Genomic DNA, 26,100 nt, shown 5'->3' on the forward strand with positions numbered 1-26,100 from the left:
TCCCAGGTTGGTCTTGAGCTCCTGGACTCAAGCGATCTTCCCACCTCACTCTCCTAAAGTGCTGAGATTACAGGCGTAAGCCATCACATCCAGCCTAATGTTTTTGACATACTATGTCAATCCTATTTAGGAAGGCAAGTATGTAAGAGGAAATGTGATTTCCTAGATTAAGTAGTTAAAAAGCAGACCTTTAAAAACACTAGTTTCTTTCTGTGGTTCAATGGTACTTAATTCAACAGGTTTAGAAAGTTTCACACCCAGAGTTAGAAAATCAGTTTAAATCCGTTTCTTTAATGTGCCAAAGAAATAACTGCATTGCCCTGTCATGTTTAAATAGTCATAGTTTACAGAATGCTAGGTTTGGACATCATTTAGTGTTCCAACCCATTCTGTGAATGGAAACCCAGAGATGCCACATGGCTTGCACTGGGTCACCCATTAAGTTAGTGGTACAGGTGGAAATAGAATCCAGGTTTCCTGGGACTTTGCTGATTTCTTTTTTGGCTGGTTATGCCCTCAGTTCTGACCCTTGCTACAGTATGTTCTTAATTCATGCTCTACCATGGGATGGATGGATTCAAACTTCCTGTTTCCACCTGTAATGTTTCATTTTAGGAAAACTTTTATCAGCTTTATGTCCAAACCAGTAAGTATACTTACTGGTGTCTTGAGTTAAATTCTTCTTTAAGTAACTGGAGCGATTTTGCAGTATCGCAGTTATGTTTTGAAAGTCCTGCTCTTGGGTCTAGTCCTTAATCTTTGAGAAAGCATATGGGATATACAGCGTTGGTTTTCAGATCACTGATAATGAAGAACTAGAGTTCCTGTGACCCCGCGTGTCAGTTGAAAGGGATCTGTAGGGCCACAGTAGAGATGCTTTACCAGCTGCAGTGTTTTAAATTCCAGGATTCACAGGTGGTCCTACCCTGGGTAAAACTCAGGAGGCAAAAACCACCTTGGTGAGAACTGAGGTCGGAAATCAGAGCCTTGCCAATGGCCCCGGGGTAGAGTCGCTCCAGGCCGGACCCAGTCTGCACCGCGGCTGGCACCGGTAGAAGGTGTGCCCGCCCTGGCCAGCCTCGGGCTAAGCAGAGCCCCACCCCGGAAGTGCTGAGAACTTCCGTCCCTGTGGCGAATCTTTTTGTAGCTGGTTGCAGCTCCCCGGCAGATAGACTGGTATGCATTTGGGCGTTGGATGGGTGGGCGTTGCACTGCTGCAACCCTGCAGACCTCCTCTCCCCAGGCTAGTCTGAGTGGAACGGTGGGTGGGGATTACGCCCAAATGCAACCTCCCCGGAAAGGTTTTTTCTCGCCATTCAGAGCTACGAGTGCCCAGAGTTGGGACGGCTTCCCTCTTACGGTTATAGCCCTGGTCTTTCCTGCCAGCTTCAGAGCTTCATTGAGTCACAACTACAAGTTAGGTCAGTACAATTGCGCTTCTGGTACAATTTGTATCATTGCCCACCCCTTCAGCTCGCTTTTTCAAACAAAAGAGGGAAACTACAAATAATTGGAGATAAGTATTAGGAGCTCCAACTTTAGGAGAGGTTTCCTCTTCCACGTCCACTTCTTGTGCCCGTAACATTTCCTTTTGAAAGCAGAATAGACCTCTGTATTTCAGCTTGCAGTAAATGGTCACCTTTCCGCTTAGCGATCACTTCCATCCACACCAGGGCCATCTTCCAGCTACCTCCATGGTAGTCTCTCAGGACGCCCGTCTGCCTCCTCCAGCAGTGCTCAGGGGCAATGACAGGAAGATTTCCATGGCAGACTTGCTGCACCAGCATGTGATCTGAGAGCCCTTTGCAAATTAGATCCTCATTTAACATTGTACTTTTTTCTCCCATAACCCTTAGTAATTAGTGTAACGGCTATGACAGTATTTGCTTTTTATTTGAGTAAAATAACGTTTCTTTTACAGAAGTGTTCCTGAAGAAAAGGCCCTCGGAAGGAATCTTACTGAATTGCGGACTCTCCAATTACGGGAAAGCTACATGAGTGCCTCTTTAGAGGACCTGGTTTCCTTGGTCCCAAGGATTCTGTTAATGAGAAAACTCTCCAGGCTATAAGCTGGCTCCAGCAGCCCAGCTGACAATGGCTGAGGCCAGTTTCTGCCATTCCTGACTATCCTGCCTGAGAAGCACCAGGTCTGGGAGTGGGAGCAGCACTGGCTGGGGGAGGGAGAGTTGTCCTTGCAGAAGTGGCTAAGCTGGACAGCTTCAACAAATTGGGTGAATCCACACAGAGGTTGGGAAGGGAGGGGTATTTATCAAGTCATCTTAAAACTTTTAGTCTCTTAAGGATTCTCTTTTCCCCTCCTACTTTTTAAGCATGTAAGTCTGAAACCAGATTACTTGTGATTTTGGCCAAGCCATTTAATCTTTCTGCACCTCTATTTCCTCATCTGTGGATGGGAATGATAAAAGCACCTGCCTAGAGTTGTTATGAGGATTACATGAACAGTACCTGATACATAGGAAGTGCTATCCAGGTATTTGTTTTAATTATTTCTCCCTCTTCTTACTTCGCTGGGATTGGCCTATTCTGCTGATTTCTTCATTTCTACAGTGATTCCTTTATAAATTCACGTTTAATTTTTTCCAGGTCTCAGCTCTTACACACAGTCAGGAAGTGACTTGACAAGAAATGCAGAGGGAGAATAATACTCCAGTGTCACCCAGGAATATACCATCTAAATGTCAGTAACAGAGGCTCTTCCCTCTACAGGAGAGTTGTGTTAAACTTTGACATTCTGTGGTCTTCTGGAGGTTTTGGAAGTAAGGGACCTAAGGAAACTGAAAAAAAAAAAAAAAAGACACCTGCTATTTAACAGAATTGGCATAAGTGAGTTATGAATGCTTAGCAGAGTCTGATTAAGTTCAGAGAGAGGCTAGAGCAGGAGGAAATCCAGCTCAGCCCTGCCATTTCCATGATTTTTATTGTTTAGGAGCTCCATCTTTGCTGCCCTGTTGTCTGGAATGTTGTAAGTATGTTTCCATGATTTTGCTTAAGATCCTTTGTTTTACCTCTCATAGGAGTTTTATTCTTTATATGTGGGTCAAATTTATCAGTCTTTTTACTTATGACCTCTGGATTTTGGCTCATAATGAGAAAGGCCTTCCTACTATGAGGTTATGTAAGACTCACTTTTTCCTCTGTACTTTTTTGGTTTGGTTGATAACATTTAAAACTTTGATTTATTTGGAATATTTCCTAGTGTATAGCATGAAGTAGGAATCCAATTTAATGTCTTTCCAGGTGATTATCTAGTTCTCTATATACGTTTATTGAAGAGTCTACTCTGCTTTTTCTTATGTGTTACCTTTATTATATGCTAAATTTCTGCTGTGATTATGTCTGTATCTGGACGTTATGTTCTGTACCATTTGTCTATCTCATCAGTACCACACTATTTAAGGCTCAAGGCTTTATAATACATTTAAAATGCTTTAGGGGAAGTGCCCCTTCAAGTGCCCTTCTTTTTCAGTTTTCCCAGGTCCTCTTGTTTTTTTTTTTTTAATGTCAACACTTAAACCTCCTAAAAAGCTGGTATTTTTACTGGGGTGGTGGTAAATTTAGAGGCTGATTTTGGGATTAGTCTCTGAGGAGCCATACAGTAGCTCACTGGGGAGGCAAGCTCTATATTCAGTTATCATCCAGGTTGTTTAATCTGTTGTCTGACCACGTAAATTTTATTTACTTTCTCAGTTTTCTTATATATGAAAGGAGAACTTTAATGTCTGCTCTGTGGGATAAAAGGAAATATGAAGTGTAAAATGCCTTCTTCGGAGTAAACAGAATCCTTTCTTCACACCTCGCATGCCCACCCCATCTTGTGGGCTCACGAACCACTGAGAGGGAAGCCTCCAAAATCCTAGAGCGGATCATCAGGTGCAGAAGCTCGGGATTCCGCGGAAATCGACCTCTCTAGGCCGACAGCTGTCTTCAGTCATTGGATCCGTTAGTTTAATCACAGTTTTCCAGGTGAGTTCCCTCTTGACTTTCTCCTAGGGTTTTGGGCCCGGGGTGACAGTGAACGGCCACCTAGGAAGGGACAAATTTCCTGCGCCAGGTCACCTCAGGCCTTCCCTTTCCGTCCCCTCATTCTTCTAAACCTCTCTCCTCTTCCACCCTCTTTCTCACATTCTCTTTTCTCTTTCCTACCTTTTCCTATTTCCCTGTTCTCCTCCCTTGCCTTCTGCTCCCTCGCCCACCTTGCCCTGTGAACTGGCAGAGCTGACCCCCAGAGACCCTGAAAGAGAGAATGACTGGGGCGGGAGGTGCTCTGCGCCTGAGAGCTTTACCAAGCCAGTATCTTGGGTCCAGCCCCTGGCAGTCTCTGAGGCTCAAAAGACTCTTAAACTCAGGACTGATCCTGAGACCCTGACTCAATTTTTTGACAGGGCTGAGTATCCAAGGGCAGGATGGGGGAATGGAGACCTTATTTTCTCTTAGCCCTGGATCCTCAGCTCTCCTTTGCGTTGTTTTTTGGGTTTGGGGTTTTGGGGGGTTTTTTGTTTGTTTTGTTTTTTTTTAGAATTTCGCTTATCGATCAATGGGGATTTGACTGTTTTTGTCATAATTCTGAGGTTATAGGCTTTGGGGAGGAAGACCACAGAGATGAAATGCCATTTTTATCATATTAAGGGTGCATACTGTTGACTTGACTTACCACTGTGGAGACATAGAACAATTTGCAAAATGGAAAAAGGCAGAGAAATACTTAGTGTAATTTGAATTTGGAGCAAATATTTCTTCAAGTTCGGAGACAAAATTGGGTTTGTTCCCAGGGGATAAGAGAGTGGCAGCAATCTGGCCAGGCATAGGGCAAGGTGGCTGACACCTGTAGTCCAACCACTCCCAGGTGGAAGGATTGCTTGAGGCCAGCAGCCCCAGACCAACCTAAGCAAGAATGAGACCCAGTCTTGGCTATAAAAAAAAAAAATTACCCAGTTGTGGTAGTGTGCGCCTGTAGTCCCAGCTACTCGGGAAGCTGAGGCAGAAGAATTGCTTGACCCTGGGAGTTTGGGGTTGCAGTGAGCTGTGATGATGCCACTGCACTCTAGCTGGAGTGACAGAGCAAGACTCTGTCTCAAAGAAAAAAAAAAATGGCAGCAGTCCACCAAGTTCTCCACACAGTGGTCTGAACTATAAAGATGGAATGGGCTGGTGGGATCCCTTTCTTTGCAGAGGTGAAGGGTTTACTCTGTCACAATTCCAGAGGAGACAAAGTATCCCTGTTACTAAGATACTGTTTATCATAGCAACGACAGCTGCAGCAATAGCAGTAGCATAGCAACAGGCAGAGCTTTTTGTGTTCCCATCTCTCTTCCAGCTCAAGTAGTATGGATTCCTGTGGGTGGCAAAACGTGTTAATGATGTTATTGTCATTTTTCCAACCTTAGTGAATTTCTGTTTCTTTTGCCTCCTCTATTCCCATACTCCTTCATCTGCTTTATCTGCAGATTTCTTCAGGGTTTTTTTGTTTCCCAGTTTAATTAAATAATGATTAAAAGTCTTTTAAAGTAGGAACTATATTATTTTTATGTTCACTTATATCCCAGATTGTGTGTTTTAGATACCTTTATAGAGGATAGATTTAAATAAACATTTGAGTCAGGTGTTCATAGTTTTTTGATGTTACTGGGTCATGGTATGAGTTGAATAAAAACATTTGACCTGGCTGCCATACAATTGGTGTGTCCTGGAATTACCAAACATGTTTGAGAGCCCTGGATGATATCACATTATATAGCTTTAGCAACAGGGAGTAAAAGTACATTTGAAAGGTCTGTTTATTATTTCAGGAACCAATCCAGAGGTATGAACAAGGTCTCAACTCTGAAGAGAAGATTTTTGTAAGGATGGACCCACACCAGAAGATCCCTGGCATATATAATGGGGATACTTTACTGATTCCTGAGTATGAAAAAGTCTCTTGGTATGAGGGCAGGCCCACAGAAGAAAGAAGGTATAAATGCAGTGAATGTGGAAAGTTTGCCCAGAGCTCAGGCCTTGTTCGACATCAGAGAATCCACACTGGAGAGAAACCCTATGAGTGTGATCACTGTGGAAAAACTTTTAGCGTGCGCTCAACCCTAACTGTGCATGAGAGAATCCACACTGGCGAGAAGCCCTATACTTGTAATGAGTGTAAGAAAGCCTTCAGTGTTAGGGCACACCTGATTATACATCAGAGAATCCACAATGGAGAGAAACCTTATGAATGTAATGAGTGTGGCAAAGCATTTAGTGTGAGCTCAGATCTTATCAAACATCAGAGAATCCATACTGGTGAGAAACCTTATGAGTGTGATGAGTGTGGGAAAGCTTTCAGTGTGAGCTCAGCCCTCATCAAACATCAGAGGATCCACACAGGAGAAAAGCCATATGAGTGTAAGGAGTGTGGGAAGGCCTTCTATGTGAATTCAGCCCTTATTAATCACGAGAGGATTCACTCTGGAGAAAAGCCTTATGAGTGTGGAGAGTGTGGAAAAGCATTCAGCCAGATCTCAACCCTTATTCATCACCAGAGAATCCATACTGGAGAGAAACCATATGAGTGTGATGAGTGTGGGAAGGCTTTCCGTGGAAGCTCTAATCTTACTAAACACCAGAAAATACATGCCAAAGGAAAGTGTCATCACTGATTTATGTGGTGAATATATTCCACAGGATTTTTCTTGCATCAGAAGATACCATCAAAAGAAGAGTATGGTAAAAGTTAATGCCTTAATTGACACTTCATCCCTTGGAATATTAAAAAAGTGAAAAGTCACTGAAAAGTGACTCCATCAGCATAATGACTGTGGCTTTAAAATCACATCTACTTTTGAGAATGCAGTTTTACAACCCATAAGGTAAAGCCATTTAAAAATCATACCATAATGTAGTTTTTTGGCTTAGTAGAAGCAGACTGCAGTAATTCAAACATTTTTATTTCTCTTACCTCCAAGCCTTTTGTTCTTTTGTTGGTACCAGTATTATAGATGAAACATTAAATTTTGAAATTGGAAACAATGTTGGTTAGAGAGTAACCACATATCCTCATTGAATCTAGAAATATCAACCTGTTGATCTTTTTTGCCTTTGATGTATCTCTGTGCTCTCAAGGATGATCAAATGCTGTCCACCAGACCATAACCTAACTTCCTAACCCTAATCTCCTAACCTCGTATATGCACATGTAAAACTCAGGAGAGAAATAAACAGTTTAAAATTACTTTGTTATTATTTTTCTATTTTAACAGTAATTTCTCACTCCTGAGTAACAAACCTGAAATTTTTGATCCCTGAAATTTAACTCATATGAGATTCAAGATGACTGCCAAATTGATAGAAATTATAGATTGCCTTGATGGTCCACAGTTTAAACAGGTAGGAGAGAACACTGGGAATGAAATGGTGTTCTCTTCTCAGAGTAGGGCTCTGTGTTGCTAAGGGATGCACAGTTTCCCTGAATTCTCCTTCAATACTTCAGCTGTAAGACACACTAGACTTCGTGAAGCTCTGAGCCAACTTGTAGCCAGGAGGCACTAAGGTCACAGATGCATGTGAAAAAGCACATTATGAAGCCTCTGGTATTGGGATAGTGCCAGCTACCTTGTCCAAGTAATATTAGGCCTGGATATGGGTATTGAAAGCAGAGAAGGTCATGGTTCTGGAGCTCAAATTGAGGAGATAGGATGTCACTCAGGGAATGGGGCATGTGAGAAAGTAAAGCACATACTATACTTAAACAGGCAGAAGTGAAGGGCCTCAGTAGAATACCAGGAAGTTCTCTTTGCTATGCTGGGTTCAAGTGTGAATTCCTTTGCCCTACTTCCTTCTTATCTTTGCCAGTTGAGGGAGATTGTGGTTTCTCTTTGATCTGCCCTGTCACCCCATTTCTGTGCTATTATCTTCAATGTTTTTAGTGTTTACCTTTTTGACCCAGCTGTCTTGGTTTGTTCCTAGGATGGAGGTTTGCAGACAGAGTAATCTGGGTGGAGAACACCTGGGATCAACAATGAGGTGATGCCACATCCTACCCCAAACCACACAACTAAATACTAAGCAGTGAATGGTGAGTATTCTGAAGACTTTGAAGGAGCAGATATTCTGGAAAGAGAAATTTCTTTGATTGAAGAATTTGTTTAGCGATCAGGATATGTGTACCATAGTTATTCCTTTTGAGCTCAAGTAAAGGCATTAATGATGATTTGTTTTAAGATGGGCCTTGTGCTAGGTGCTAGGAATACAAAAATAAATGAAAAAAAGCACCCTACTCTCAGGGAACTTACAGTCTATTTGAAGACAAGGAGAAGAGAGTAGATAGAAAACAATGATTACAGTGATGAAGCCACTGGATTTGTAGAGTACCTTGCACTGAAGAAAGTATAACAACAACTCGTGAGACAGTCTTTGGAGGAGGATGAAAGCCTGGAGAAAAATGAGTTTTTTGAGCCACCTGCGTGAAAAAGAAGAATGAGGGAAGGTACGGTGGGAATAACATATGAAAAAGCACAGTGCATCTGAGTGAAGAGAATGAAGTTTTCAAGGACTGATCAGAGAATGCATATATAAAAGTATCATACCATGACCAGACCATGAAATTCTTGTTTACTGTGCTAAAAAGTATGAAACATGTACTCTAGGCTGGTGTTTTTCAAACGCTTTGTGGAATAAGAAATGCATTTTATGTTGTAACCATTGTTGGGAGAGACAATCCTCCTTGGGCCTCTTGCACTCCTACATGTCTTGCTGGGTGTGCCAACACTGCAAGGGCATGACAACTCTTTTACCTAGGCTACTTCTCAGCATTGTTTATGTAGCTGGTATCCTTGAGAGATGAGGTAACATCTCTTGGACAAAGTAGGCTTACTAAGTTTGCTTCTTGGTCATTTGGTGTTCTTTTAGAAAGTTCGTATTATAGTCTTATATATGTTCTAAGAATTATTTACATACTCTAGATATGAATCCTTTTCACAGGGGATACAAATATCATCTCCAACTCTATGGCTTCTCTTTTTATTCTCTTAATGGTATCTTTTGATGAATATTAGTTTTTAATTTTAATATAGTCCTGGATCAATTTGTTTCCTTTTTTAATGTGTATGTCTTATTATGTATTTTTTGAAGAATTTATTCTCTGCCTTGAAATCATGAAGATAATTTCTATAATCTTCAAAAGTTTTCTAATTTTCTTTTTCATTTATATCTATAATCCATTTGAAATTGATTTTTGTGCATGAGTGAGGTAGAGTCAAATTTCATTCTTCTTCATACAGATATTCATTTGATCCTGCATTACTTATAGGAAATACTGTCATTTCCCACTGTTCTACAGTGCCAATTTCTCATAAATTAATTTGCCATATATGCATGGGTCTTTGGTTTCTCTATTATGTTCCATTGGTTTACTTGGCTATCCATGCATCAATACCAGATTTCCTAATTATTGTAGCTTTACATCGTTTTGGTATCCAGTGGAGCAAATCATCCCACCTGAGGAGTCAGGCTCCAGGTCAAATTTCTATATGTGATTTTTCAAACCTGACCATAGGCAATTATGAAGGCCTTACCCCTCATCGAGCAAAGCTACCCTACCCATAGCAGATTTTGGGCACATCCAATGCATTCCATTCTCTGAAAGGAGTTATAGTCAAAGACTCAGACCCCTCAGTTAGCCATGCTCTTAGACATATAATATCTACATTCCTAGTCTGGGTAGCTCCCTTAGGAGGTCTCATTATTAGAGGCCTTCCCTAAGCAATTTGGAGCCCCCCTTATTGAGATCAGGAAACTTGAAGACACTTTTCTCCTCTCCAAGCACTTTTCCCTTTTCCTCTTCCCATCCCCAGGTCCATAAAACCGCTTGGGTCTTTTGTTTGGGGCTTTCTTGGTAGTGAGATGGTCCTCATATCTATGCTGATTTATCTATCCCTTGCCTGGCTCAATTCCATGAGTAAGAATGGAACACTGTAGGAGCCAGCACTTTGTTTGAGCCCCTTGTTAATGCTATTGCTGATTAAAACTTGACTGATAGTTTATCATTTTGGCCTGTTTTGCCTGACTGCTACAACACCTGGCAGCTCAGCCCTTTCCAGATCAGCTCAGTTCTTGATACCACCTTCTTTTCTTCCTTTACAAGTGTCTTGGCTGTTTCTGGTTCTTTGCATGTATGTACAAGTTTTAGAATCAACTGTCCAGTTCTACCCACTCCCTCCAAAAAAGTATATTGGCATTTTGATTGGGATTGTATTGAATCTATAGATTAATGGGGAGAATCAACATTTTTATGTGAGTCTTCTAATCCATAAACATGGTATAGCCTTCCATTTCTTTAGGGTCTTGTTTAATTTTTCCCAATTATACTTTATGGTTTTTTGTGCAGAGGTCTTGAACATCTTTATTAGATTATTTATTACTAGGCATTTGATATTTTTCCATGTAATTATTAATGGTATCATTTTTTTAAATGTTTACTTTTCATTTACAGAGACTTATAGTTGATTTTTATATATTGACTTTGCATCCAGCATTCTAATTTATATGTAGATATTTTTGGTTTTTATATATACCATTTGCAAATAATGACAGTTATATTTTTTCTTTCCAATTTTTATACTTTTTTTTCCTTATTACACAAGTATGAAATCCAGTACCGTGATAAAAAGAAGTGGTGATAGCTGGCATGGTTGTCTGGAAGGCATACTGTTACCTTAGCTGTAGGTTCCTTTCTCCAGTTATCTTAGCCTTCTCCTATACCTCCAACATTTTTCAGACTTGGAGATTCCAAGTCTATGCTGACCATTTACTTCTTGGGCTGCACATTTAGTGGAGGAGAAATAGTTTCTCAGTGCTGCCAGTCCCTTAGGCTTGAAAGAAATGATTTTCTGATTTGTTACTCTCAGACCTTGTGCCCTTCTAATGAATGTGGTTTTGGTAATACAAGTTGGCCCTCCTTATCCACAGGTTCCACATTTGTGGATTCAACCAATCATGGATTGAAAATATTCAGAAAAAAAACAATAAAAAATAATATAAATTTTAAAAATACAGTATAACAACTATTTATATATCATTTACATTGATTTAGGTATGATAAGTAATCTAGAGATGATTCAAAGTATACGGAGAGGATATGCATAGGTTATATGCAAATACTGTGCCATTTTATATAAGGGACTTGAGCATCCTCTGGGTTCCTGGAGCCAATCCCCCACAGATACCGGGGGACAACTGTATGTAGTCAATTCTCATTGTTAATAGTAGTTGCATTCTATAAAGTTGCTGCAAATACTGAATTAATACTTAAGTATTGTTCCTAGAGGTAATGCGGGGTTATATTCTTTTGAGCCTCTAGTCACAACATTTTCCGTCAATCAAAATGTCATTTGCATTGTATACATTTGTTTGCCAACATTGTTGTAAAACAAACCAGTCTCATCAGGATTGGAAAGCAGCTCTTCCACATAACTCTTTTCCTGTATAACACTGCACAGATACATTAAAAATATTCCACAGCCTGCTGATCTGTAGAACCTACCTCACCTTCAAATTTAATGTTTTCCACACTATTGATGTGCGAGTCAACCAGCACTAGCTGAGAAGGGCTTCACATTTTCCTGACCCTGGTTAACCTGTGTAAATTTCTTTGGCTTTCATCCTCAAAACAATGCTGTCCACTATGCTTTTTTTTTTTTTAATCAGTTGTCATCTCATGAATCCTAAATTTAGCCAGTTTTCATCACACACAATAAATGTTGCTTTAGTGCTTTACAGAGTGGCCTCATGTGCAGATCACCAAATTTCCTCTTCCTTTTTCTGGATGTACGGCATTACTGATTCATTAACATTATATTCATAGCCAACAGCAGTATAATTCATACATGAATGAAGCTTGTCTGACATACTTATTTTCACTGTAAGGCATATCACAGTCTTCTTGCGCTTAGGAACACTAGACAGTACTTTAGCACTCTACTTGGGGACCATTTTAAACAGCAAAATCACCTGCAAAAAGCACAGAAAAGTAGCACTAATTGTGCTCCAAAATGATGTTTGTTTGTAGCATGAGAGCTGAAACAAGATTGCAGAGTATTACTTGTTTGATCTCTTCTGCTGGTATATTAGTTTCACAGGGCTGCCATAACAAATTATCACAGACTTGCTGGCATAAAAAAATAGAAATTTATTCTCACACCATTCTGGAGGCCAAAAGTCCAAATCAAGGTGTTGGCAGGTCCATATTCCCTCTGAAGGCTGTAGGGAGCAATCCTTCCTGGCCTCTTCTAACTTCTAGGAATCCTAGGCTTGTAGCCACATCACTCAAATCTTAAGCCTCTGTCTTCACACTGGCCTTCACCTCCTTTCTGTCTTCTTTTTTTATCTCTTTTAAATCTTTTCTTGTCACTGGATTTAGAGCCCATCTAGATAATCCAGTATAATCTCATCTTGAGATCATAAACTTAATTACATCTGTAAAGACCCTTTTCTTAAGTAAGGTCATATTTGCAGGTTCCAGGGATTAGGACATAGACATAAGTTCCTGGTGGGCCATTCAGCAACATTCCAGAACCCTCTTCCCCATGATCCCTTCTAACAACACGAATTACTTTTGCCTGTTTTTGAACTTTGTACACCATGTACTTTCTTGTATCTGGTTTATTTCTCTTGAGATTATGTTTGAGATTGATCCATGCTGTTGAGTGTAGTTTTAGTTTATTGTCCTGTGAAATGTCTAACTGAGTGAAACATTTCTACATATGGCTAAGAGGGTATGTTCATGGATTTGCTTTATGTAATAATCTTGCTTTATATGATAATTAAAAGGGTTAGACTTAAAGAATCTAAATGGATGGAAAGTTAAATGATTATTAAGTAGTGTCCCTCAAATTTCAGTTGGCTTAAGCAAGCATTAGGCAAATATTGGGTAGAGATTCATGATTAAATTCTCGGAGGACTTGTGATTACATATTCTATGTAGCCATGTCAGATTCTTTTTGTAATAATTTAGGGGATGAATGGATGAATAGATAACTGAACTTTATTCTTGCCCAGACATAAGGCCAACTCACTTCAGCATGTGCATAAATAGTAGAGAAATTTCTAAGTAAAGCAGTTTATTCCTCAGGAAAAAAAACTCTGAATCTGGTCAGTCACAGCTTGGGTGCTTAGTTGGGATTCCAAAGTTCTTTATCAAAAAGGATGAAAGAGGCCATAAAAGCCTGGGAAATGTTTAGAACAAGTCTTATTTGGTGGCTGCTCAGTTCATGAAAACATCTTAGATTGAGCTCTATTGATGTCTAATAAGCATACTTCCATTTCCATTACTACTTACAATTTTTCCCTTCTTCCACTTCCCATAACACATTGTTTTTTCCTTAGGACATTCACCTTCTGTTTTACTTCATTATCTGTCTCTTTTATCTTGCTTATTTGATTATGAGTTCTTTGATTACAGGAATTGTCACTCCTTATGAATTCTCTGCAGCCCCTAGTGTGGTGAATGGCTTGAGACTGTACAAGTCAGTTTGGGCTAATTATGATCAACAAGCTTTTTATTATGTAACCAACAACTCCTCAAATCTCAGCAGCTTATAATAACAAAGGTTTTTCTTATTTATTTTGCATTTCAATTATGGATCAGGTACAGTTCTGCAATACATATTCTGTACTCTAGGATTCAGATTAGAGGAGTAGTCTTACCTTGACTATGCTGCTCTTGTGGCAATAGAAAAAACAGTGGTAGGACCACATGATGGCTTCTATTCAGGAGACCTTGTGTCACTCTTACATTTCATTGGCCAAAACAAGTAAACATAACCAACTACTATCTATGGGGTGAGTAAGATAATCCTTTCAAAAAGGGCAGTGAATAATTAAGAACAACATTATTAAGATATGTATCTGCTTGGATAGCCAATATTTATGGCGTGCTTTATTTACCAAGGCTTTTTCTGAATGCCTATGTGTATGTTTTTGTCAATGAAAAACAGTGCTGTGAGACAGATACTTCTGTGTTCCCATTTTACAGCTGAAGAAGTTGAGGAACAAAGATATTGAATAACTTGACCAAGGTTATGCAGCTAGAAAATGGTAGAGCCAGGAATTGAAACCAGAAGTCTGACTCTACAACCTGTTCTTTTAACGACTGTGCTGTATTATGAGAGTTTTAATCTGAAGATTTATGTTCATGTACCACATTGGGCTTTAAGAGGCAGTGAGTTGTGCTAGTAAAAACTCTAAAAGTGAGAATCAAGAGCCTTGGTCTCAACCTGTCTTTACCTGTAATAGCCATACTACCTAGGCTAATACCACCTAGCTGGGCCTCAATTTCTACATCCTTAAAACAAGGGAGACAGACCACATACTCCCTAATACCCTTCCCAGATTTGTGATTTTTATAATCTCTCCAAGTACATAGTAAAATACATTGTTGATGTTGATGTGATGATCTCGTCTTTCATCTGCTGCTTTGTTTTTTTTTCATTTATTTTTATTTTTCTTTTTTGCTGTGTATTTGAACATCTGGGTGCAGATGGGTGGAGGCTGAAAAAGGCATCCACCCTGCTGCTTTCTATATTATTATGTGCATAGTAGATCTTGAATCTCCCCAGTCCGTTCCTTCTCTTTTACATCTCAGGCTTTACATCAGTGATAATAGTACTGCTAATATTAGCTACCATTTATTGAGACCTACTCTGTCCCAGATACTTTTTCTGGCTCTTTAGGTAAGTTATTTCATTTAAAAGTACAGATACTATTTATAAAAGAAGCAAAGCTGAACAAAAGTAATGTTCTGAACATCCATTTTGAGAACATTAAAAAAGAAAACAGGAAAATAAACCCAAAGAAAGCAGAAGGAAGAAAATATTAAAAATAAGAGCAGACATTGATGAAAAAGCAAATATATATTTTTACTTAGAGCTTTCACGTATAAAGAACTATGTTTATGTAAGTGCTCTCTGTAAATTACTTTCATATATGTTACATTTGAATTCACCTATCTGCCTTCAGGCAAAAGATGCTAATTACATGATTAACCTCTTCTTTCAGATGGTGACTCCTGTCCTTAAACAAGGAGTTTATTCCAAAGCAGAGTTTTCCAGAAGTTCAACAGAGAGGGTGATATCTGGGGGAGTAAATAGGAACATTGCTCAGAGACCCTACACTGAACAAGTCCATGGGCTTCTAAATAGTTTATCCAAGTGATGAGGGAGCCCCTTTGAAGAAGCACAACAGACATTGCCTCAAGCTAAGGGGAGTATTTGCTCTGAAATTGAGTCCTGCCAATGCTGTGGGAGTAGGAAGCCCTCCATTCAGCTTGCACATGATATTCAACTTCAGCAACTATAATAAAAGCAGCAGCATCTCTGTGTAAAGTGAGTGGGAAAAGTCATTGGTCCAAAATATTCCTTCCTAACAAAACAAACCCTGGCACACCAGCAGCCCTGACTTAAACACCAGCATGTCCAACTGGAGGGAAAGCCCTATGAGTATCCTCAGCCTGCTTCAGCATAAAACCCAAGTCTTGTTACATAGAGAAGCCATCCTGGAGAGGAGTCCCATGAGAGTAAAGAATGTGGCAGAACCTTCAGATACTGGATCTTGTCACACATCAGAGAAGCCTTGTGGACATCTTCAGTGTGGGAGGCCTTCTTTGTGAGCTCAAGTCTTATTAACCATAAGTAGATTCATTTTGGACAGGCACCTTATCTATGTCATGGGTGTAGCAAAGCCTTGAAGTACTGTGACAGCCTTATTAAACATCAAAGAATCTGCATAGAAAAAAAAACTCTATGGATGTGAAGAGTATAGTAAAGGATTCATTGTTGTTCAACTCTAGTCACCCACCAGAGAATCTGCACTAGAGCGCACCACTACAAATGTAGCATGGGAGGGAAGGCCTTTATTTGAAAGCTAGCACTTATTAATCATCAGAAAACCCATGCTGGAGAGAAAATCCTTAAATGTAAAAATATGGGAAGGCCGTCATTAAAAGCTCAATCTTACATATCAGAAAATCCACACTGGAACAGAATGCTATACATGTGACCACATAAGCTCCCATGTAAGAGGAGCTTACAGTGTTAGTTCAGTGCTTACAAGGCATCAAGATTCCATATGGAGGAAAGCTCTTTGAATATAAATAATGTGGTAAAGCTTTCAGTCAAAGCTCAGATCTTATCAAACATCAGAGAGTTCACATTGGCTGGAAGCCTTATGACTGGGACAGATGTGGGAAAACGTTTTGATGAACTCATCCTTTACCAAACATCAAAGGATACACAAAAATGAACCTCAATAATCAAACGTAGTAGAGGCCAGGTGTGGTGGCTCACACCTGTGATCTTAGCACTCTGGGAGGCCGAGGTGGGAGGATTGCTTGAGCTCAGGAGTTTGAGACCAGCCTGAGCAAGAACAAGACCCTGTCTTCACTAAAAATAGAAAAGTTAGCTGGGTATCATGGTGCTCACTTAGTCCCAGCTCCTCAGGTGGCTGAGGCAGGAATATCATTTGAGCCCAGGAGTTTGAGGTTGCACTTAGCTATGACACCACTGCACTCTACTCAGGGCAGACCAACAGAGCAAGACTCTATCTCCAAAAAAAAAAAAAAGAAAGTGGTGTAGGACTTTTTCAACATTAAATATCACCATTTAAGAAAAAAACAAAATGCATATAATCACTTTAACTGACATTTTATGGAATTCAAAGCAAGTGGTGTTTAAAAAAAGACTTTGTCCTGTTACTTCATGGGCAGAGTTGAGGAATTAAATTTCTGTGACAGATCTTGATGGATATTTAATTGTCTTTTTGGCATAGCTAGCTTTTTGTTTTCTATAGTATTAAGTAGGGAGTAGGGGGTAAGTCTTTGTAACGTGTCACAACTTGCATAATCTAAACATTGATTACATTTATTGTTTTTTGTTTGGAATATATCATCATGCTAGTTAAAATAATTTTTCTAAGAATGATTTTTGACATTGATTCTTGGAACCCAATAAGTATATCCCTCCTTCCAGACTTACTGTGTTTTACTTTTTATGTTGTTAGTCAATCTGGAAAATGCTGTAAATATATGTGTGTTTTGGCAAACCATTTCCTAAAATCTCCTATCTTTTTATTAAAACAAAAGATATAGAAATATAGGTCAGCTTTATGAATTTACAATGTGCTGAACAACAGACTGTATTTGCCTTGTTCAGTTTTCTGTCTCTGACATACAGAATGATGACTGATAACAGAGAAAGCCTTCAAAACATGCTTGTTGAATGACTTCTCTAGGAGTTCTGTTTATGGATTTATTTATTTATTTATTTATTTATTTATTTATTTATTTATTTATTTATTTTTGAGACAGAGTCTTGTTCTGTTGCCCAGGCTAGAGTGTTGTGGTATCAGCCTAGCTCACAGCAACCTCAAACTCCTGGGCTCAAGCAATCCTACTGTCTCAGCCTCCCGAGTAGCTGGGAATACAGGCATGCGCCACCATGCCCAGCCTATTTTTTCTATATATTTTTAGTTGTCCAGATAATTTCTTTCTATTTTTAGTAGAGACGGGGGTCTGGCTCTTGCTCAAGCTGGTCTTGAACTCCTGAGCTCAAACAATAACCGCCTGCCTCGGCCTCCCAGAGTGCTAGGATTACAGGTGTGAGCCACTGCGCCCGGCCTACAAAGTCTCTAAAATCTTTTTTCCCTAGCTTTGAGATATAATTGACAAATAAAATTGTATAAATTTAAGGCATACAATGTGATGATTTGATATATGTATATACTGTGAAGTGATTACCACAGTCAAGTTAGTTACACGTATTTGTTGTGGATGCCGCTATTTCTGTATTCTTTTGACCCTTCTCCTTTGTGGTCCTTCAGCATTTCTGCTTCTTGAGGTCATTATCATCACATACCCTGAATATCCTGGTGATACAGTGGCTTTCAGGTTTTGAACAAGGGCCCACCAAATCTGTTAGTGTGCATACTATGCAAAGAAGAATTTAGTGGGATGAGTGGGGAAATGATGTTGTTTTTAGTTACCTAAATGAGGGGTAGGCTAGGTAAATTAAGTTTTAAAATCACTACTCAATGACATGACTTGTTTTGTTTACCTGCTCAGCCATTGGTGAGGGAGGGAGTCCCACCCTAGGATTCTGAGGATGGCCAAACACATGACACTGGCATTTAACAGATGCAACTGACAATAGTTTATTAGTCACTTATATGGAGGAGGATGGCCCAGGGCCACTCAGGAGCACAGTAAACAAGCAGAGGCTATGGGATGCAGGCTTTCTAGTAACAAGAGAGTGAGGTGACACCTGGTTTCCACAGAAGGATGTGATCGGCTTGTTTGAATAATTTTGTGGGTGATGAAACCCGTTAGGTTAAGGACCAGGTGGAGTGCAGCTGGTCCAGTTGATGGGGAGTGAGGGTGGTACTAGCCCAGCAGGGAACTTTTGAGGCTTAAAGATATCAAAGCAGCACATGACATTTTAAAACTGCTCACTTTAACTTAGGGAAAAAGTATAGTTTTTCAGAAAAGAAGATTTATAACATATATCTTTGTTCCCTACTCTCTTTATTCGTATGTCCTCTTTTTTTTTTCTTTTTAAAGCTCAGTGATACACATCTCTCCTCTAGTTCCTCTCTAGGGGGAAAAAAAATCCCAGAAATACCCCTGACCATCCAGCACTCTAGTTGCACTTGCTCAAATATTGGTGGTGGAATTGAAGAGATATCAGGTACTGGAGTCTATAAGGCTTCCTGCTGTATGTTCTGATTTCTTATGCTAAAAGCTATGATACCTCAAGCTCTCAGTTCCCTTACTGTTCACTATAATCATGCGGATGCTTATGTCCCCATTAGGCTTTAGTTTATCCCTTTAACCTCTGGAATAGGCAGTCTGAAAAACATGGGTTTTGTCTTCAACACTGACTTTAAATGAAATATGCTTTTCACTATTAGAAAGATGTGAAAAATTATTTAGAAAATTTATACCAGTGAAATAAAAATTAGGGTATTTCACTATATTTATATTTTTATGGAGATGGTATAAATAACACAGCAAGCAAGAAAACTCCAGAGGTGCTAATTGTTCACCCTTACTATATCAAAGCACTTATTTCATTTTGCCTTGTTTCAAGGCTCCAATTGGAAATACTTGGAAAGTTGAAATTGTCCGCCAGATGGAACAGTCCATAAATATTTATGATAAAAATAAGAATTTTGGCAGAAAGAAGTAGAGAGAACATTAAATTTTCCTGAAGCTAGACACCTTGAAATTTCAAATATAGATCCAAGACTTTCACAGATCTGTACATGTATAGTTGAGGAATTTTCAACTAATTGGATGTACTCCCCCATGAAACATGCAGATTTCCTTAGCTTTCTGGTAGTGGAACCTGTGCCAGATTGAAAACAGACATTCTAAGGATCAGATACATTTGGCAGACACTATGTAGCTCATTCAGTGTTTTTTAAAAATTGAATTATTCACCAACTATTAATAATTTAGATATTTTAAATAAAAATCTGGATTTTTTTTTTTTTTTTTTTGACACACGGTCTCACTCTGTCACCCAGGCTACAGTGCAGTGGTATGATCATAGCTCACTGCAGCCTTCAATTCCTGGGCTTAAGCATCCTCCCACCTCAGCCTGTCTAGTATAATAGCTGGGACTACAGGCTCATACCACCACACCAAACTAATTTTTTTTTTTGTAGACATGGGGGTCTCACAATGTTGCCTAGGCTGGTCTCAAACTCCTGGCGTCAAGCAGTTGTCCCTTCTCAGCGTCCCAAAGAACTAGGATTATAGGCATGAGCCATAGCGCCCAGCCAAGATTTCTACATTATCTTGAAAGATTAAGATCTGGCATCACTGGGCTAGACCTCTGTAGATGTACTGTTCAGTTCATTCCAGTCCCTACCTTCCAGCTTCATTTTCTGTCTGGGCCCTAGAGGCATTGAATTTGCTTCTCAGAAGAATGATTACCTCAAAAGAGGATTTTATCTAATGGCAGAGAAAACTAAACAGAAACAAGGTAAAGTCACTCTTGACCATCTTAATAGGTTATTTGCAAAAAAATGGGAAACCATAAATTGAGGAAAATTTTAAAAGAGGATGTTTCTTGATTTAGTTTAAGTAAAAGTAATAAAACATACTGTGTCAATAATTTGACTTTTATGGCCTTTTCTAACCTCAGAGAATCTAAAGCATTTTCAAAAGTAGATATAACAGCTCTCTCCACAGTAATTTAGCTAGTACACATTTCTGAAGATATTAAGTATTTAAAAAATGATTACTCCATCTATATGTGTCATGTATTTTATTAAGGGTATATACAAAAGATTAGTAAAACATGGATTCAAAGTTGGTGAATTTACAATCTAATAGGAAAGACAAATGAACACAGATCAAAAAATTCTGCCTGGGAAAATTGGAAAAGTAAAGAAAATGGACATTAGGTGGGACTTTAAGGATAAATAGGATTTTGAGATTGCATTAGTCAGGGTCTCCAGAGAAACAGAATATTTATTAATACTCTATTATTTAATACTATAGTATTAACTATATATTATGTGTACATATATAGAGAGAGATTGATTGATTTTTAAGGAATTGGCTCATGTGACTGTGGAGACTACTAAATCCAAAATCTGTAAGGCAGGCTGGCAGGCTAAGAACGCAAGCAGGATTTCTCTGTTACATTCTGGAGGCAATATTCCTTCTTCCAACGATATGTTTTTGCTCTCAAAGTCTTTAACTGATTAGATGAGGGCAGTCTTCCTCCATTATAGAGGGTAGTCTCCTTTCCTTAAAGTCAACTGATTGTAGATGTTAATTGCAACTACAAAATACCTTAACAGTAGCATCTGGGCACACACCCTAGCTAAGGTGACACACAAATTTTAACCATAACAGATTTGTAGGGAAAGGAGGAAGAAGCTGTTAACAACATATGAGTAACTGACATTTCACAGGGGTGGTATATATGCAGCTTCTTTTAAGGGTGCTGGGTAGAGTAGTAGGTTATATCAAAACTTGTTTTCTGGGCTCTTTACATCAAAATTATGCTTTATTTGCTGGAGTATAGCTCCCATGGAAGAGTCCATTTTAAAGAAATTCAAAGCATTGCTCAGGTAACAAAAGCATAGAGGAACAAAACCAGGAACGTGAGTCCATCACAAGGAAAATCTCTTCCCAACTCGCTCACTGCACCTTAAAAGGGGAAGTAACTGGGTTGGTGAAGCAGATAGATTGGAATAACTTCCTTGGGTTCATTACATCATCCATCCATCTATTTTATAATAAACCTATCCAGTTGTTATAATTTACTTCAACGCTTGGGGCAGAGGGAGTGACGGATTTATTTAAAGTGACACAGACTGAGACTAAAACTTCTTGACGCCGGGTCTGACATCTTTTCTGCTACTGTTTTCAGATGTACATCTCCTGGGTGCAAGGGTCGCCTCACAAAGACTTAAAGAGCTCTAGGCTGCTTTCAGGGAGGGCGTGGAGCCGCGAGGGGAGCTGGCTGGAGATGGGGAAAATAGAGACACCCTAAGGACAGCACGGTGGCTCACGCCTGTAATCCTAGCACTCTGGGAGGCCGAGGCGGGAGGATCGCTCGAGCTCAGGAGTTCGAGACCAGCCTGAGCAAGAGCGAGCCACCACCCCCCCCCACCCCCCCCCACCCCCGGTCTCTACTAAAAATAGAAAGAAATTATATGGCCAGCTAAAAAATATATATATAGAAAAATTAGCCAGGCACAGTGGCACATGCCTGCAGTCCCAGCTACTCAGGAGGCTGAGGCAGGAGAACTGCTTGAGCCCAGGAGTTTGAGGTTGCTGTGAGCTAGGCTGACGCCACGGCACTCTAGCCCGGGCAACAGAGTGCGACTGTCTCAATAAAAAAAAAAAAAGAAAGAAAGAAAGAAAATAGAAACCCCCAAACCTCCGACCCCCCTAAGAGTCTTGTGTAGACATATTCCCGATGTTGCTCACGCTCAAGCTCTCTCTTCTACTTTCTCGAGAAGTAGAATGAACACTGGGGCTCTGGAGAGAATTTAAGAAAGAAGGCAGATGCTAGAGTCAAGGCTAGGAAGTGTGGGAGCAACCGTCAGCTCTCTTCTCCCAGCCCCAGCTGCAGGGAGCGCCCTCAGCCTATAGAGACCTCCGGACAGCGGCGGGGGGCTGGGGGAGGGGGTGGGGGGCGGCCGAACGACGTTACTTGCCAGCTGTAGGGGTGGCGGGTCGGCTGGGTGTCACACTTTCTGCTTACCGCTGCCCAACAAAAAACCTTTGTCCGCAGCCTTGGCAACAGTTTGTACCAACACTGTTCAGCTTCATTTGTCACTGCAATTTTATCTTATAATATGAAGTTAAAGAGCTTACGTAAATTCTTGGCTGCCCTGGCAATCTTGTGTTTTGTTTTGAGACAGGGTCTTGTTCTGTTGCCCAGGCTGGAGTGCCGTGGGGTCATCATGGCTCACTGCAGCCTCAGACTCCTGGGCTTAAGTGATCCTCCTGCCTCAGCCTCCCCAGCTGGGACTACGAGCTCAGGCCCCCATGCCCCCCCTGATTTTTCTATTTATTGTAGAGATGAGGTCTCGTTCTTGCTCAGGCTGGTCTCCAACTCCTGACCTTGAGCAATCCTCCTGCCTCCCAAAGTGCTGGGATTACAGGCAATGAGTCACTGCACCTGACTAGCAAATTGCTTTTGATCAGTACAACTTTGAAAAAAGGGAGAGAAGAACTTGTTGATACCTTATGATCGTAATATTTACAAAGATGGTAACTGAAATAAAACAATATGGGCTTTCTTTACAAAGAAGCCCTTACGTGTGTATGTGTATGTGCACAAATATATGTAATGTTACATATATACAAAACGTAAGTTTCACTTGTACCCCAAGACTTTTTACTATTTAATGTAATACTACCTTTTGAAAACTACTACTTGGTAAGCAACCTGACTGAGTTGCTTCCCCTTCATTATTTGATATGCTGTTAGGGACCATAATCTATTTAAATAACAATGCCCCCAAATAAAATGTGGTTAGGAAGGCAGGTTATTCCACTAAAATATATGAACAGCCATTTTTATTGAGGTACACTTCTATTTTTGTGAATTTTCTTAAATATTAGAAAATAAACACAATCCAACATTTGAGACAAGAATTGCTTAACTTCCAGGAACATCCTGTATTGGGGAGAGATGAAAACAGGAAAAGTCCTGTTTGTCTAATAAAAAAAGATTATCCTTATGTGGGCTGTAATTTGCTAAAAAAAACAAAATGACAACAACAAAAAACTTGACCTCACTGTCTATATGGATAGATCCCCTAATCAGTGATACACCCTCTGAAGGGTGGCCAACCAGCACTTAATCAGAAAGGTTACATTCCAGTTGAGGTTAGCATTAAGCACTGCTATTACTTCTATCTCCAAATAACAGTAGAGGCTTTACTAATTTACATACTGAATGTTAGAAATGGGATTCATTGATGGAATTTGTGATAGTCAAGATATACAGTGATGAAAATATTTGAGAGACTCTTCCTTCTACCTCTGCAAGAAACTGGTATAGTCCTTCATAGTTCACCTTTCAGAATAGCATTCTAGGCTTGATTCTGAACCATTTCTGATGTCAGAAAATTCTATCTGTATTATGCACTCCAAGGTTAACTGCATCCTTAGCAATTTCCCTCCAATGAACCTTGCATCCCAGGTGTGAGAGTGCAGCTAAGTAGACAGAGGAAATGGGACTTCATCAAGCCTCCAACAGGTTATATAACCTGTGTACCCACTTGTTGTCAAAGTTTCATACTCAAATTATTAAAGAAAATGTTTCTCTTCTAAGTATTAGGGTGACTTACAATTAGCAATAATTTCATATGGTTCAATCTAACAAATAATGAGCATGTGTCCAAGTTTTATTTAACTCATTAACAAAGGAACCAACAGAATGGCAGACCTAATTTCAAAAGTATATAAGAAATTAAAATGTATATAATTAGTGGGAGAAAATATTGCAATAAAATTGCTAAAGTATATACAAAATTCATTACTGTTCTGTTGTGTAATAAAACCATAATCTTTGAGGTTATCTTCTCTACTGAGCAGGGGGAAAATTCATCATCTTTTCAATTGTCTACAAGTTAACCTCTACCTTTATAGGATTGGAAAACCTTTGGGACCTAATCAGCTGTGAGTTAAAGCTAAATTCCTCAAGAGAGTAAAAAATGTTCTGGCTTCTTTTTGCCTATTTCTGACACTCCAGTGCTGAATTTGAAGGCAGACACCAAAGACAACACCAGACAGTAACCAGGACTTCTGAGTGTGTTTGAGTATGGGCAGATGGAAATCAGAGCACAGTAAACACAAAAACTCTTTTAGTTCCATTAAGAAAGGCCCTAGATTCTCCTGCTGGACATCACATCATCAAAGTTGGAGCACCAGAGGAGAAAAGAGGACTGATATGTGTTCATAGAAGATGCAGCTTGTCCTTGTTTCTCCCGCTTCACATCTATCTTTTCCCAACTGCCTACTCTGTTGACTTCAGGCTCCAGCACCATATAGAACAGCCTCACGTACTGTTTAACCAGTTCTCACAACTGTGTAAGGCCAAATCCCTATAATAAATCCCTTATGTGTATATCTCTTAGTGGTTCTGCTTCTCTGATCAAACTCTGACTGCTTGGATCCACCAAAAGAAGAGTTTTAACACAAGTCACCTCTGCTTTTTATCCTGATGCTGATAACACAGTAAAGTAATTCCCAATGCTGGGAATCACCTGGACTCCAAGTGGGTCCTTGGCTTCATACAAGAAAGAATTCAGGAACCAGCTGAGAAGGTGTAAAGTGAAAGCAAGATTTATTCATAAAGTATAGAAAATATACCCAACAGAGTAGAGGCTAGTTCTCCCCACAGAGGAGAACTGGCCCCTGTGGTCCCCAACCCTGGCTGCGGCCCACTACCAGTCCATGGCCTGTTAGGAACCTGGCCCCCCATCACTGCCTGAGCTCCACCTGCTCCTGGGACACCTCCCCCAAAAATTGTTTTCCATGAAATCAGTCCCTGGTGACAAAAAAGTTGGGGACCACTGCTTTAGCCCCTCTATTTAAGTAACAGCTTAATTATAGGCTAAACAAGGGGAGGAATATTCATGTTACTTCTTGGAAAGGGCAGTGTTTTCCTGGAAATGGGCTGATGCCCTCCTTTTGACTAAATATGGACAAATCAGAAGTGTTGGTCTCAGATGCATGATGGGAGTTGGAGGTTTCTTTAGACACTTTCATGATAATTTTATGGTAATGAGGGTATAATGAAGCTGCAAGGTCAAGAGGCAGTCAATTTCTCCACCATCTTGGTTCTAACCAGTTGGAACTTGCCTCCATCTTGTTTTGATCAGGGTAGCTCAACTTTGTGACTCAGGCAATGCCTGCACAATTAAACAATGCCTGAAGCAGTGCTTGCCAGTTCCCCGACTCACTCAGAACACAGGTGGGGCAGACTAGGGCACACACTGGAGCTGGGAGTCAAGCCCAATCTACCTGAAGCCTTAAGACCAACTACTCAGCCTATCCTGATCTATTCTACAATAAATGTCTGTTGTTGTAAGCCCCTGAATTTTAGTGTGGTTTGTTATACAACACTATGTTAGGTTTGCTCAGGGTGGGAACACAGAAAGTATGTATAGGATGGAATGGAGTTAATGGAAAACTTAGATAGTGATCATAAGGCCTGTGAAACAATAGCAGCAGGAGTCTGGAGAGTCCAGAGGTTGGAAATCTAACTCTGACCACAGACGGTTGTGGCGACACAGGGGTCCCAGAAACTGACTGTTTGAAAAGAATTTATTACAGTGGCTGTTCTGGCCCAGTTGCTCATTCCCCCTGAAGAAAATCCTCTATAAAACCCAAGGCTCTCGCCTTCCTGGTGGTGGATGCTCTTTTAGGCCTCCACCCATCTGCACCCAGATGCTCAAATAAACAGAATTTTGCTACACCTGAGGCTTCGTGTATCTCCCTCTCAGCTCCGGACCGAACACATTATTGTGGCAATAGCTGACTAATACAAGAAATGCTTTTCTCTCTGCCATTTGTTAATCAGC

At 40.0% G+C, this 26,100-nt stretch overlaps 1 protein-coding gene across 6 annotated transcripts; it reads left to right on the forward strand.

Annotated features, from left to right (window-relative positions):
• Positions 1-29: 29 nt before the first annotated feature.
• On the forward strand, positions 30-25,569 carry LOC123638427 (zinc finger protein 3-like). Of its 6 annotated transcripts, none has more exons than XM_045552032.1 (7): positions 30-2,147; positions 2,331-2,491; positions 2,605-2,983; positions 3,709-3,984; positions 5,808-6,860; positions 7,957-8,065; positions 15,043-15,368. In XM_045552032.1, the coding sequence occupies exon 5, from the start codon at positions 5,865-5,867 to the stop codon at positions 6,648-6,650; it is 786 nt and encodes a 261-aa protein (XP_045407988.1). In that variant the 5' UTR covers positions 30-2,147; positions 2,331-2,491; positions 2,605-2,983; positions 3,709-3,984; positions 5,808-5,864; the 3' UTR covers positions 6,651-6,860; positions 7,957-8,065; positions 15,043-15,368. The 6 variants fall into 6 exon arrangements, with proteins under 6 accessions (XP_045407988.1, XP_045407991.1, XP_045407990.1 ...); XM_045552035.1 differs by having other exon boundaries at positions 2,605-2,777; XM_045552034.1 differs by having other exon boundaries at positions 2,605-2,698.
• Positions 25,570-26,100: the final 531 nt, after the last annotated feature.

Source organism: Lemur catta, chromosome 5 (assembly GCF_020740605.2).
Source record: "Lemur catta isolate mLemCat1 chromosome 5, mLemCat1.pri, whole genome shotgun sequence".
NCBI classification, from domain to species: domain Eukaryota; kingdom Metazoa; phylum Chordata; class Mammalia; order Primates; family Lemuridae; genus Lemur; species Lemur catta.